Below are 12,846 nucleotides of genomic sequence, written 5' to 3'. Positions count from 1 at the left end.
CAATCGTGTTACTGTTCGAAATCGAGGCATCAGTTTTGATCAAGGACGAGGACTGAGATACGAGGACTCAATCAAGGTCACTCTGGTCACTCTTGAGAGCGGGTTCGTTAAGTCAGCATCATGTTCCGCGAAGGCGGGTAAGCGTCAACTTAGTCCTTCATTGTGTACTATGTAAAACTGTAATACAGCCTTTGAAATAAATGGCACCAGCCCCCGTACAGCTTCATGTGTACGATATATTCTGGACTAATAACTACACGCATGGTTTAGGATTGGGATTTTATCACTCGGGAGTTGAAGTATTCGGAAACGAATACGGCTATGGCGGTCATCCGTTCGAGTTTAGTGGGTTATTGCAAAAGATTCCAAAAGATGAAAGTGAATTAGGAGAGAAATTTCACTACAAAGAAACGGTATTTCTCGGCTACACTACCATGGACAGCCGCGAGGTGGACGGATTGCTGAAGCACTTGTCAAAAGAATGGCTCGGATGCCAGTACAATCTGGTGTCGCGCAATTGTAATCACTTCTCCAGCCATTTGGCTTACATGTTGTGTGGCCGTCGAATTCCGAACTGGGTAAACAGGCTGGCCGAAGCGACACGAAGAATCCCTATGTTAGAGCGGATGCTGCCGAAACAATGGTTGCGACCTTTCTCATCTGGTTTTACTATCGAAGACATTCTGGGTGAAAATGTAGACACACAACGATTGCATGATATCGTATTCTGCAACAGAATACCGTCAAGTTGTATAATAAACCGTCGAAATTCCCGATGAAGTCGTTGAAGGACTTATTAATTTTCTATAATAATTGTACAAGAGAACATAAATTGTAAATAACGTAAGCTGACGTAGTTAAAGGCTCAAGCCTCGAGTTTGTTCCGTTACGCCATAGCACAAGTGAACTGGGCGACAGATCCATCATGCTAGAAAACTGCAGAATCATCCAAACATGACTTGACTTTTAAGTACAGTACTTACAAGCTGTTCTGAATCCTGTGATGACAATTCGTACTCGTGTAATGCGTTTGATGCAATTTAGAAGGTAATTCCTTAGAACGCTTTCTGCATCCTCAGATTGTAAAAAATGATCGATGTTTCACATTGCCAGCTATTATTTTTTCTACTATTAAGCTCATCAAGATGCTGCTACTCGTTATACTTTTTGCTACCTGAAGGGGAAAACAAATGTTTTGTAGAGGAGCTTCCAGATGAAACAACTGTGGTCGGTATGTCACTCTTATATGGTCTATTAATACTGTCGTCCTTTGATAGGTTTAATGTAATTTTTAGGAGAATACAAAATTGACCATATTGACAGTAAATCCAACAATCCAGCCCAACTGCACGGAAATTCAAAACAGGGCGTAGGTTTAGCTGTCAACGTGAAGGACCCAGATGGCAGTACCATGATGGCTAGGTCCTACGGAACAGAAGGCAAATTCAGTTTCACGTCTAATAAACCTGGCGACCATACTGTCTGTTTGTGGACAAACAATACTGGGCGTTGGTTCAGTGGGAATGTTGTTCTCGTAAGTAGCCCAACTGAATGCTTTGAAATGCATGGCAGGACATACGGTTAGGTATACCGTATGTACATATCTTTGCAGCGAGTGCATTTCAATCTGTCCGTGGGAGAGCAGGCGAATGATTATGAAGCAATCGCTAAATCTGAAAAACTGAACGAGCTTCAAATTCGCATCCGGCAGTTGATGGACCAAGTCAGCCAAATTATGAAGGAGCAGCAGTACCAAAGGGTAAAATTTTTTCTTAAACTGTGGCGATTAGAAGATACGGTACTACAGGTCGATCGCACCAAGTGTGGGCAGTTGAGTAAAATAATTTGAAAAATAATTGTGTAAACAATTTTGTTGTTTACTTTCACCTTAATTAGTGCAACTTTTTATTGCAAATCCAGCGATGTCGAAATTGAAATCCGTTGATGCGCCCGGAACGAGTAGGGCGGGGCTTAATAGGAGAGGGTAGGGGTCAGTTTTTTAATGTTTATAACCGCCCCTCTCAAAAATTCAGTATTTGATATTTTTCTGTGAACCTTTTTGTAAGCCATTGGGTGGCCTTAAAGGCATTCGTTAAGGGTTAGCAAAAGATTCTTGTGCAATTAGTGCCAGTAGTGAGCTCAAAACAAGAACTAGCTCCCATAGACTTGTATGTTAAAAGGTACCATCCGGAGGATGTGGTTGCCTAGAGCAGGGATTGCGTTTGGCCAGGCGTTTGTGATTTAAAGGACGTTAGAGAAGGACCGTTAGAAAACCGTATTATTGTTTGGTAGTTCTCACGTGTCCAGAATTTTTAAAAAATTATAGACTGAGCATAGATATTTCTTAATAAGCAGTGCGTTTTTTTGGAAATAATGAAATTAACAATTCGGCTACCGTTCCCTGCATATTAACTTCTACCGCAGAAATACGACTAAAAAAGTTGCTATAGACCATGAACCATCATAAAAAAATAACAAAAAGATTTTCGGGTTCAATGGTAGCAAACGGAAATTTTTTCTAACTGCCCACACTTGGTGCGATCGACCTGTATAATGACTGCTAAAATTCAGCAGTCGTAATTTCCACTTCTTTCAAAGCCGTATGCAATAAGATTCGCAGTGAGAAAACCGATTACAGATAATTTAAATTAAGTATATCTGATTCTGATGTGCCCTTTTATTGCGAAATAAAATAATTTAATAAATCCGGTTCGCATAATTTTATTTTGCTAGGTCCGAGAAGAGCGCTTTCGATCAATAAGCGAAGAAATCAATTCCCGTGTAATATTGTGGGCTATTTTCCAAAGCGGGATTTTGTTGGCCATCGGATTCTGGCAAATGAGCCATTTAAAGGGATTCTTCGAAGCCAAAAAGGTCGTTTAGAAAAGCGGGGTACTTGAATTTCCAATAGGGCCAATGTTGTCGTGTGTCCTGTGGCACTGTTTTTGTTTCACTGGTACGAGCAGTTGTTGTTGCTCGCTTTGTTTGCTTGTATTTACAAGGAGTAAGGACAAAAGTTTTAGACTTAGGTGAGCGCGTCTGTATGTGTGCGTAAACAGCATGTAGTACTGTACGCTACAATTGTACATCGACAATTGTTGTTTGTCACTTGGATGTAGCTTGTGTACAGATAGTAGGTGGTGCGTGCCTACGTGCGTTTGTCTATCGGTTTGTCTAGGCACGTGACCTTTAGTAGTTACTGTGAAACCAATAATAAAAATACTTAAATGCGCAGTAATAACTATACGAAATTGTGGCAAACTTTTGTAGTGATTATAGTGACATACAGTGACATTCAGATTAAGGCTGGGCCGGCTGGCGATCCTATAATTATCATTAATTTATAATGCTCACTTTAAATATGTAATATTGCAGATCTTGTTGATAAATAACCTAAGTATCATTTTGTCTCATGATCAACATTAATCATAATATTGTATATTGTATACAACGATATAAGACCGTAGTTGTCGTCCTAATTAATCTCACAGTGACGGATTATTATTAGTTCGTTAATCAGAAAATATGCCTTTAAAGACTCGTAATCAACCGTAGAAAGCATTACTGAATGTGCGTAAAACATTACTCGTGATATATCCTTGATGGAGAAGCGGTGTATACTTGTACATAATTACAATTCGGTGCCGGACCTACGTTGAACGAGTCGGCAATATTGCTATAAAAAGTGTACTAGTTTACACTGAAGAACTGAGAGAAGTTGTATTTCTTATGTTCAGCACTTATACGTTTATAATTAACAAAAAAAAAACAGAATTGCTTCAGTATTGAAAAGGTGTAACAACCACAATAAGCCGATGTAACAACCACTGCAACCACAATACATTGTGGTTTATAAGACAATAGACCACAATGTGCGAAATGTGGAATTATGTGTTTGGGTTCGAGACATAATTCCACATTTCGCACACGGTCTAAGGACAAACATAACAGTGTTAAGGTGTCACAGAGGAAAGCGTCGGATTCTTATGTTTGGTTCCTGCTCGTGATGCGTCACTACATGCTAAAAAGGTTACTTCCTTTGTTATGCCAAAATTACCTGCTCTACAAAAGCGTTTCTCGCAGTAATATTGTATGTGCGTGTCCAGTATGGGATGCACTATATTACATCCCATCGGAAATTTTTTGTATCGTAGGAGATTGTGTTAGCCTAATAATTGCGCAAGTAGTAACGTTGGCACAACTTTGTAACTAACTGTGAACTTGAAAACTGTCATACCAAACAATTACAGGTTAGCTTAATGCCAGTTCGCGGATTTGCCTTATTTGATAAATTATCGTAGCTGGCGCTACATCACCAGCTTTATCTAAGCACACACCGCTCTGTTTAAAGGTAATCTACACAGAAGGGTTAGTGCGGCAAAACTTTTACAATAAAAAAGGGTAAAAAGTGGCTAAACATTCTGTAATTAAACAGGTAATATAAGAGATCAGTCATAAGAAGAGAGTCAATAAAGATTAGTAAACAATACGCAGTGCTTGCAATCAAAATCTATCAGACAGAAAGAAGAAGCAAAAACTCAACTATCCTTTGATGATATATGCTATGGTATAATACGGCGGCAAATTATTGTGTGGTTGTCCAGCTCCCTGGTTGGTGGTAAAACGGACAGTGTCATCTCGAATAAGAGCCTGAATTCCGCTGTTAAGGTCAGTGCGGGACACCTTCCAACCAAATTCCGGGAAAGCATGGTTATGGGTGGGCATTTCGGCTATGGTCAACGTGTGCTCCATTTCACCTCCGATATCACTGACCTGGCGACTATAAGAGCTACCGATTCCCACCAGAAACCGGCCGCCCAAATCCGGTGTGGTGGTCTGAGGGTATAAAAGTGCCGACAGTCGAGGATACTTTACTGGATCCACTACAGAACCGTTGCACCACAGCCAGCCTACGAGATAGTTAGTCGAAGTAATCAGAAGTTAGGACTGCCTATCGCTATCGGAATGAAAACATTTACTTCTGGAGTTATCGCTATCCAGTCTTACCATCCGGAAGGTAAAGGCTGCTCAAGTATGCGACTATTGTTCCAGACGGTGTAATCATATCTGATACACTATTAACGCTCCCAAGAGTTCTCTCCATTTCATAGTCGTCCACAACGCTGACTTTGGCCGTGAGATTTACTAAACATCTGGTGACCCATATTTCTACGCCTTCGATATCGTCGTCGCTCCGTAGAGCGGTCAAATTTACGCTGCTAAGCTTCAGCGCTTTTGGTTCGTATATAGTGCCGTTCCATCGTACTACATCCTTTGATTTTTGAATTTTAGCAGTAATATTTATGGCGTCAGCAATCTCCGATGACGATAGATTAAATTCAGGGTTATTAACATCCGTAGACGGATCAACGGCGGCTGCTTTCAGATAATCTTGGACATTGCGAGCAGTTCTTTGTATCATTGTATTGATATTATTGGCTTGTTGATCGGGTCGCATAGCCTCGTCTCTCCAGTAGGCCAAGTTCCACTGGTCAGCCGAAAACGAGACTGTAGATATGGGCACAATTCCCAGTGCGCGACCGAGCGTTTTCTGCATTCCATACGACTGTGTTTGTGTAACGTACTGACTGTCACTCATGTCGGATTCCGAGACACTGGAAACTATTTCCTTTAACAACTCTAGCACGTCTGTATATTGCATGTAAACCGTCGAAACTCCGTCTGCGTATTTTTGATCCAGTGCTTGGTACATATCAGCGGACTGAATGCGTGAAGCTTTCAGCGTTACAGGTGCTTTAATTTTTTCGTGGTTCTGCAGGGAGTAAACGACTTCCAGCGATGCGGCGAAATTTTTCGTATCTGCTAACATGGCAACCAAAATTGTATTGGCACCATCCAATTCGGTTGTGCATTCAAAACGCGGCTTAATCTGTGCAGGCTGTCCCACGTACGAAATCCACTTCACAGGAATGCGGCAGTTGGGAAACCGTTCCGTCGCGTCGATACGAATATCCGCAATGGGTAGTATCCGCAGCATACTCCGGGTAGAATTAGGAACCTTTTCGGTTAAGGCCTGTCTAATAAATCCCTCATAATTGGCATCCCACATCTGTATGGTAAACTGCACCGTGTAAAGCCGCGATGTGTTGTGATACATCTTTATAGCCTCACGCTCACGCGGTACGAGTATCAAGGCCGGAGTGTAGAAGTAGGATATGTTCTCCGGTGTCGTTCCGGGTAACCGATAAACAGCCACTTGAAACGTACTACGGTAAGGAATCGTCATAAAAGGACGCCGTGTCATTTGGGCTGCTAAGTCGTCTTCACCAGGTAGGAACGTACCGCTTGGAATGGCAAAGGACTGGTTTGCTGTAAACGCAAGAATACAAATACTTACTGTAATCGGATTGGTACCCACGATATTGCGCTTAATAGTTATACCAGTGGACTTAAAATTAGTGCTTATTGCCTGCCACAAGAATATCATGCAACGAAGTCTTCACTAATAAAACTTTTTTTACCACTGCGATTCGTGAGAACTTGAATGAATCAAAAACGGGCTGGCACGGTGGCGCCATTTACATTGCACCAATGCTAGGTGAAGAAATGTGCAATGCAATTTGCACTTACGTGTCCCATTGGAACCTGTGAATCTGGAATCCATCATGGGATTACTATTTGGAATTGCGGGACTCGAAGCAGGAGGTACTGAGCCCGGATCAGGAGATGTTTCTGTGGGATCCTGCAGTTTTACGGATTGCACCGTCCACAGCACAAGCAGAGCGACAAAGCGTGATTTGGCAACTACAGCCATGTCACCAGTATTTCTAGTTCAGTTGTAAAGTAGCAGTTGCACGTGAATATAACTTCCTATTCTCTCTTCACGCACAACGGTCGCGTCAAACACGCATAACTGTTATGTATCCCGATTCCCGGAACTCAGTAGAATTATGACAGTGCACTGTAAAATCTGGTTGGGATCAGTCTAATAAAACTCGCAAAAACGCTAACTGACAACTGCAGTGTTAATGCACGATAACATGGCAAGGAGCTAGTATACAAAACGCAGAACATACTGTACGCTACGACACCACTTAACTGTCCTCATTAGAGTTAACTGCAAACAAATTCAAACTCATAATTATTATGATTTAACCCAAAAACAAAACACTTTGCAGAGTTTCACACCAATGAAAAGTATGTACAAGTCGTTGTTGATCATTAAATTTACCAGGTAAACTGATGTGAAGAAATTACTGTACTTCGAAGTACTGTAATTAATATGCCACTGTCTCTGGTTCAGTTGCCAAGATACACAACTTTTCACTTCCGATCAGCAGAAACGGTTCTGAAACCTGTGTTTGAGAAATAGCCAAAACTTATCATTAATTCACGGAACGAACTTTACTTAAAGGCGATTAGATTATTAGACCAAACTTTCTTCACATGCTTCTTTACACGTACCAAAATGGCACTTTGCCATACTATATTGCGTTAACCGCTTTATTAAGGGCTTTTGCCTTTTTATTACCGTTCGAAACCGCACAGATCCAGTAACATCCATTTGCTTTCGACTAAAACCCAGGCCGTCTACGTATACGTTTAAAGTGTTTTTTTACAGAAAATCATGAAAAATTCAGTCCTCCGAATGAACGTTCAGCAAGGTCAGCAACAAACCGCAAAACTCGTAACCATGTTTACAAGTCTACGTTTGGCCACAGAATGTCACAAGCCCCGTGCATAGTTTTCACGAATTAACTTGTAAGGTGCTGCATTAAGCACCGTCGCACCGGCATACTTCCGGACCCCGTATTTAAGCGTTGCGACATTTTATCATTTTTATGGTTCTCAATGCTCACTGCTCGGTCTGTCCGACCTGGAATGCGTTGAGTGACGACACATTCTACACAGTGCCCCGCAGCGGTCGCACTGGATTGGATTGCAGATATTCTACCTAGTATGAATTTTCCAAAATATCCACAATGTCCTGCTACCATTATGATTGACGATTAAATGGAAATTCTGAAATTAAATCACGGATCCTGTAACGCATAATATCAACAGGCTATGACAATCACAATCAGTTTAAAGGTGCTAACGCTATGTAATTCAATAAAGCGCTGAAATTGAAAAAAAGGTGCTAACCAGTAAGGTTGTACAAGTACGAGTACTGGGTAGGGCGGCATCCATAAATTACGTCACGCAATTTGGGGGAAGGGGGAGGTCCTGAAAGCGTTACTGTTGTTACAAAGGGGGAGGGGAGTATTAAAAACTTGTAACGATTTTGACGTCACCATGCTATGTCTATGGAGGGATTCTAAATTTGTTACGTAGCGCTCAGGGGGAGGGGATCTGAGTTTGTTAGCACTGGTGACACAGGGGGAGGGGGTATCAAAATGTCGAATTTTTGCGTTACGTAATTTATGGATGCCGCCTAGTAACTTTATTACATCTGTACAGTGTACAGTATACGATTGCGCTGCTAGGGCCTGTGTATCCGCGAGCGCCTCGAAAGCGCACACTCGCACGCTGCTTGCTTGAGTTTTCGCCTTTTGTCACAGTTTTGTGATTACAAACAGCAAACCTGACGCTGCTGTGCATTTCGGAGAACTATTACAGTAATAGTGTAATACTGCTTTCTTTTAGTATTAATTTTGCTAGTTTATCAGCAGTTCGACGCTGCGTATCAATTCTGGCGTCTCTTTAATTTTTCCTGGATCTATTTCGTTTTATCATGTCCGCGGACGGATCCGGGAAATGTGGACTGCCTGGTCCACACTGACATCTTTTTGGGCATCTGCGCTGCTCGGCCACGGGTAGCCTTTGCGTCCTAAGCCCATGCGGATTACAGGCTTGAATGATTGACTTGCAACTTGCCAGTAATCATGTCTGTGTCGAAAGCCTTGAGGCAGCACAAGCAGGCCCGCAAGGAGATATTTTCCGAATGGCGTAAGCGCATGTTCGAGTTGGACACAGTGGTGCAGCAGCATTTGGATGCGAGATACTCGGATAATGCTTATCGCCGTGAGTTTCGATTTTGCAATGGTAAGTTTTAAGAAAAGGCTGCCAGTGATTGAGGCTTTGCAGTTTGCTAAGTACGAATTTTGCAGAATGGTCGATACGAGTATACGAGTACTGATAGATGTTTCGCATTTACGACGACCAGCTTGTTGGCATGCTCTACAGTCTACAGTAATGAGTAATTCGTTCTGGATCTGTTTTAGGAGCTGACGTTATCGCGATTTCCAAGGGTGTTTACTACGAAGCTTCCGTAAGTTCACCAGTTTTTTTAAATCGTCCTTGATTGATTTAGTCAACGAAGGAGGTAATGCTACAATGAGATTACTGCAGTCTCCATCCAGTACGATATTTATGATTTATCATAAACTTTATGGCATCTGATTTGTATTTTTGGCATTTAAAAATAAATGCATTGTGCTCTTGATGCTTAGATTGTTCATGTTTATCGTGCTCGACCTTTCCCGAACGTTTCTGCCCCGCTGACCAAGGCGGATGTGGCCAATGCGACTGTTCCAACGTATATCATCCATTACCGTGGCTGGTCCGACAGTGAGTGACTATACAGTATCATCGGGCGTTTTCTTACCTATAAAAATTACTAATAATTTAAATACTGGCTATTTACCTTTTGTCTGTTAACTAGAGAATAGTTGTTGCTGCGACAGTGCCGCCACTTCGGCCGATTTTGTTTTAATGATCAAGTAATTACTGCTGCAGAGCACATAATTATTGTATGTACTGTATTACTAACGTGTTGCGCACTGAGTTGTCACAAATGCTCGTTGTAGATCACAACGATGAACACGCCGAGAACGATCTCCTCAGTCGACGTGTGGATTCGGCGGAATCTGTTCACTCAATGCTGTTTGCACATGAGTGGAACACGCTCTTCCGGTACTCGTATATTTCTCTGCTTAAAGCTCCTTTCTCTTCGTCTGTTAGTAGTTTGTGACAATCAAGTAGAGCGTTTTTGTGTTGACAGCACGGAGAAATCCTTGGAAGAAACGGAAGTCGGTCTGGGTTCTTGGTTTCTGCCCGATGAAAGCTATGCGAATCTGGAGCGGACATGGCAGTCTTTGACGGAAACTACGATGTCCTTCGCTGAATACAGCGGGCGGGCCAAAGCGGAGAAGGCGTTGTTGGAACTGGGCGATGTTTACTGAACTTGAAGCACATCGAATCAAGGAGCACCATTCTCCGGATTACTTGATACTGGGCAAGATCTGCTAAGGATGGACCAAAAACTTCGTTTACTGTGCGATCACGTTGAAAATTACGTTAATGCAGAGTTTTCGTTTTTTTTTGTTTGTTGTTTAACCTTACTGTTAAGTATTCCGTTCATTAACCGGTAATTAGAGTTGATATCGATCTCAGTAAATTCGGCAGCACTTTGGTTTCCGAAATCGATAAAGTATTCTAGAAATTTTGGTTGTTTTTCGCCCTGAATTTTTTATCTTGCTTTTTGGGATCAACAAGCAATTAAATTTATAGAGAGTTTTGGTACAACTGAAATAAAAACAGTGTCACAGAAACCGGGATTTTTAGTCCAGATATTCGATGGGCTTTTTGAGTAAAATATCTTTCTATGCTGCCGATCGCCAGTTTCATCGCTTCTTTATCCGACAGCTGCACGATGGGCGGCCTAGATTGTGAAGTATTATGAGCAACGTGGTAGCTGCCGTTTCGGCTGATATAAACATTACTCGGATCAAGAATGCACTGGTTCGTACTCTTCGACCTTTTGCGCCCAAAATCACAGACACACAACGGTTTCTGTCCCCCCAGCCGGTTGACGCAAACCTCGTTATTTTTGTTGCATGGGTTCTGTTGCACGCATTCATCGATATCCATGCATGTTGCCAGCAGTGAATTCCACTCCTTTCCCTCATCTTTCTTACAACCGCAAGATAAATTGACACGATTTTGAATAAGGTCATAAAAGTTGTTGTTCTTCCTCACATCAAAATCGCATTCATCCGTTTCTCCTCCATCACGACACGGGAAATCCGGATGTGGGTTGCGGCATTTGTCAATGTCCAATGGGTCGTCGATGGGATTCTTAAACGCGCCGCAGCAGGGATCGGGACAAAACGCCATTAACGCACAAGAAAAATCCCCGAAAACAAAATCAGATTGCCACGTGCGTCCTGCGCGACCACCTACTGAAATCTTGCACGGTCCAGCTTTGTTGCACTCAAAACCGTCCACACTGGCCAGTGTGAATAACAGGTATCGCGAGTCGTACAGTATCAGTTTCGAGCGGGGAATGCTTTCTCCGTGATTGTACACACATTCCGCAAGCTGTTCATCCACTAGGTCTTTTCTAAAAACGACAGCAAAAATCTGTCTGTCCAAATAATGGTACACGTAAATTTAGACTGACAAAGTAAAGGTCATGTCGCGTACTGACGAAAGCGCTGTACATTGTGATAGTTTGATCCGCGAAAATTTCTCCAATATGCACTGTATTCATTCCTTTCTTTCAGTGTATAGTTGCACAGGAAGTAGCTTGCCGTAGCGCGAAATTCGAATAAATCTTGGTGGCTAAGAAACGGCTCGTAATGCTGCACGGGTGACCACGTCCACCCCAAATCATCTGCGAAAAGCTTGGGCTGTTAGAATCAGCTAGATTAGTGGCCTGCAAATCACTGGTAATATATTTTTGAAATAAGTTGTTTGGCAAGCTGCCAGATACAAATTTTACGCAGAATCTTTAGGTTGTGAAGCTTACCAAATCTGTTGCAGAATTCTCCTTTGGCTAGCTTCAGTGCCTTTTTCCGCAGACGGACATTTTGATTCCTAGATTTGTCCTGATACTGGTGGAGATATTTTAAAAAGTAGTCTTTATCCAGATTCAAATGCCTGTGAAACCGTTGAGCATGGGCGTAGGCATTCTCGTGCACGAACTTTAAACAATGCAACAAGCTTTTTCTGCATTCGTCTTCGACCAACGGATGTAGCTGTTTCAGAACGGGAATAGGAAACTGCCGGTAATTAACCCGCTGATAAAATCGATCCTCTTTGGTGGCGGCGAACTTTCTAAACATTCGGGTATCGGTTTCCAGATATTTGTATTCCAGCATCCAGGTCATCACCTGGCGTACAATTCTTCGCCATTCCTGTGGAGTAGAGCCAGAATATGCCTTAAAATACGAAATATGCTCACGTTCATCGAGAAACACGTCGTCAAAAGGGAACTTTTTTGTAAGGAAGTAGTTCTGCAGTGTCTTTTCCTCTTCGTTTTTGGGATTCAAAAGTATTTGTGCCGTTCTGGTGGGAAGAGCTGAGCTGAAATCCGTGCTCAAGGCGAAACCCGAGCCAATTTCGGTGCGGTCGGAGGTGTACCATACTTTCACCGGACGTGACAGGATTTTGCAGCTTTTGAAATGGAATGCGTCGTTTCCAAGTTTCGGATGGTAAGCGGTAATTTCCTTTGCTGTCCATAATAATCCTGAGCAGAGTAACAGGATCCTGATGTGATTCAAAGTTCGAGCGAGCATTTTGATTTGAAGTGTTAACCTTGCGTGTAGCGAAATTTAACCGAGAAAATGATTTTAAGAAAGTATTATTTAATTACATTAAGCAGCCAAAAAAATGAAGAGTGCATTATCTAATGAAGAGTGCATTCTACAAAATACACACCCTAAAACCAATGTTATACTTAAGTATTTCACCTGCATTTTGTACATATGCCTTATGCCATAATATTTAATTGTAGCATATTTCATTTAGAATTTGTCAGTGCAGGCACACAGCTAAGTATTTGTAACGTACTGATTATAGAGTTGTGTGTAGATATTTAGCCGATTATGAATTAAATCTATAATTATGGCTGACCATGCTGTGTGCTGTGTAAGTAAGGTA

General features: G+C 42.0%; 4 protein-coding genes across 4 annotated transcripts; 2 read left to right on the top strand and 2 right to left on the bottom strand.

Moving 5' to 3' along the window:
* Positions 1-963: 963 nt before the first annotated feature.
* Positions 964-3,227, top strand: LOC129586826 (transmembrane emp24 domain-containing protein eca-like). Its single transcript, XM_055480277.1, has 4 exons — positions 964-1,231; positions 1,296-1,534; positions 1,613-1,759; positions 2,734-3,227. Exons 1-4 carry the CDS (start codon positions 1,090-1,092, stop codon positions 2,881-2,883), a joined length of 678 nt encoding a protein of 225 aa, XP_055336252.1. The 5' UTR covers positions 964-1,089; the 3' UTR covers positions 2,884-3,227.
* Positions 3,228-4,269: 1,042 nt separating this feature from the next.
* Positions 4,270-7,234, bottom strand: LOC129586731 (uncharacterized). The gene is made up of 3 exons (XM_055480098.1): positions 6,592-7,234; positions 5,008-6,330; positions 4,270-4,910 (listed from the first exon to the last, which is right to left on the bottom strand). The coding sequence occupies exons 1-3, from the start codon at positions 6,773-6,775 to the stop codon at positions 4,543-4,545; spliced, it is 1,875 nt and encodes a 624-aa protein (XP_055336073.1). The 5' UTR covers positions 6,776-7,234; the 3' UTR covers positions 4,270-4,542.
* Positions 7,235-8,443: 1,209 nt separating this feature from the next.
* LOC129586768 (uncharacterized) lies at positions 8,444-10,478 on the top strand. The gene is made up of 5 exons (XM_055480173.1): positions 8,444-9,006; positions 9,186-9,232; positions 9,414-9,531; positions 9,771-9,876; positions 9,965-10,478. The coding sequence occupies exons 1-5, from the start codon at positions 8,847-8,849 to the stop codon at positions 10,143-10,145; spliced, it is 612 nt and encodes a 203-aa protein (XP_055336148.1). The 5' UTR covers positions 8,444-8,846; the 3' UTR covers positions 10,146-10,478.
* Positions 10,412-12,578, bottom strand: LOC129586767 (uncharacterized). Its single transcript, XM_055480172.1, has 3 exons — positions 11,714-12,578; positions 11,389-11,578; positions 10,412-11,305 (listed from the first exon to the last, which is right to left on the bottom strand). The coding sequence occupies exons 1-3, from the start codon at positions 12,480-12,482 to the stop codon at positions 10,468-10,470; spliced, it is 1,797 nt and encodes a 598-aa protein (XP_055336147.1). The 5' UTR covers positions 12,483-12,578; the 3' UTR covers positions 10,412-10,467.
* Between the last annotated feature and the right edge of the window lie 268 nt (positions 12,579-12,846).

This window comes from Paramacrobiotus metropolitanus, unplaced genomic scaffold (genome assembly GCF_019649055.1).
Source record: "Paramacrobiotus metropolitanus isolate TYO unplaced genomic scaffold, Prichtersi_v1.0 Parri_scaffold0000022, whole genome shotgun sequence".
Taxonomy (NCBI): Eukaryota; Metazoa; Tardigrada; class Eutardigrada; order Parachela; family Macrobiotidae; genus Paramacrobiotus; species Paramacrobiotus metropolitanus.
Note: the sequence above shows the minus strand (reverse complement) of the source record. Positions and strands in the feature narration are given on the sequence as shown.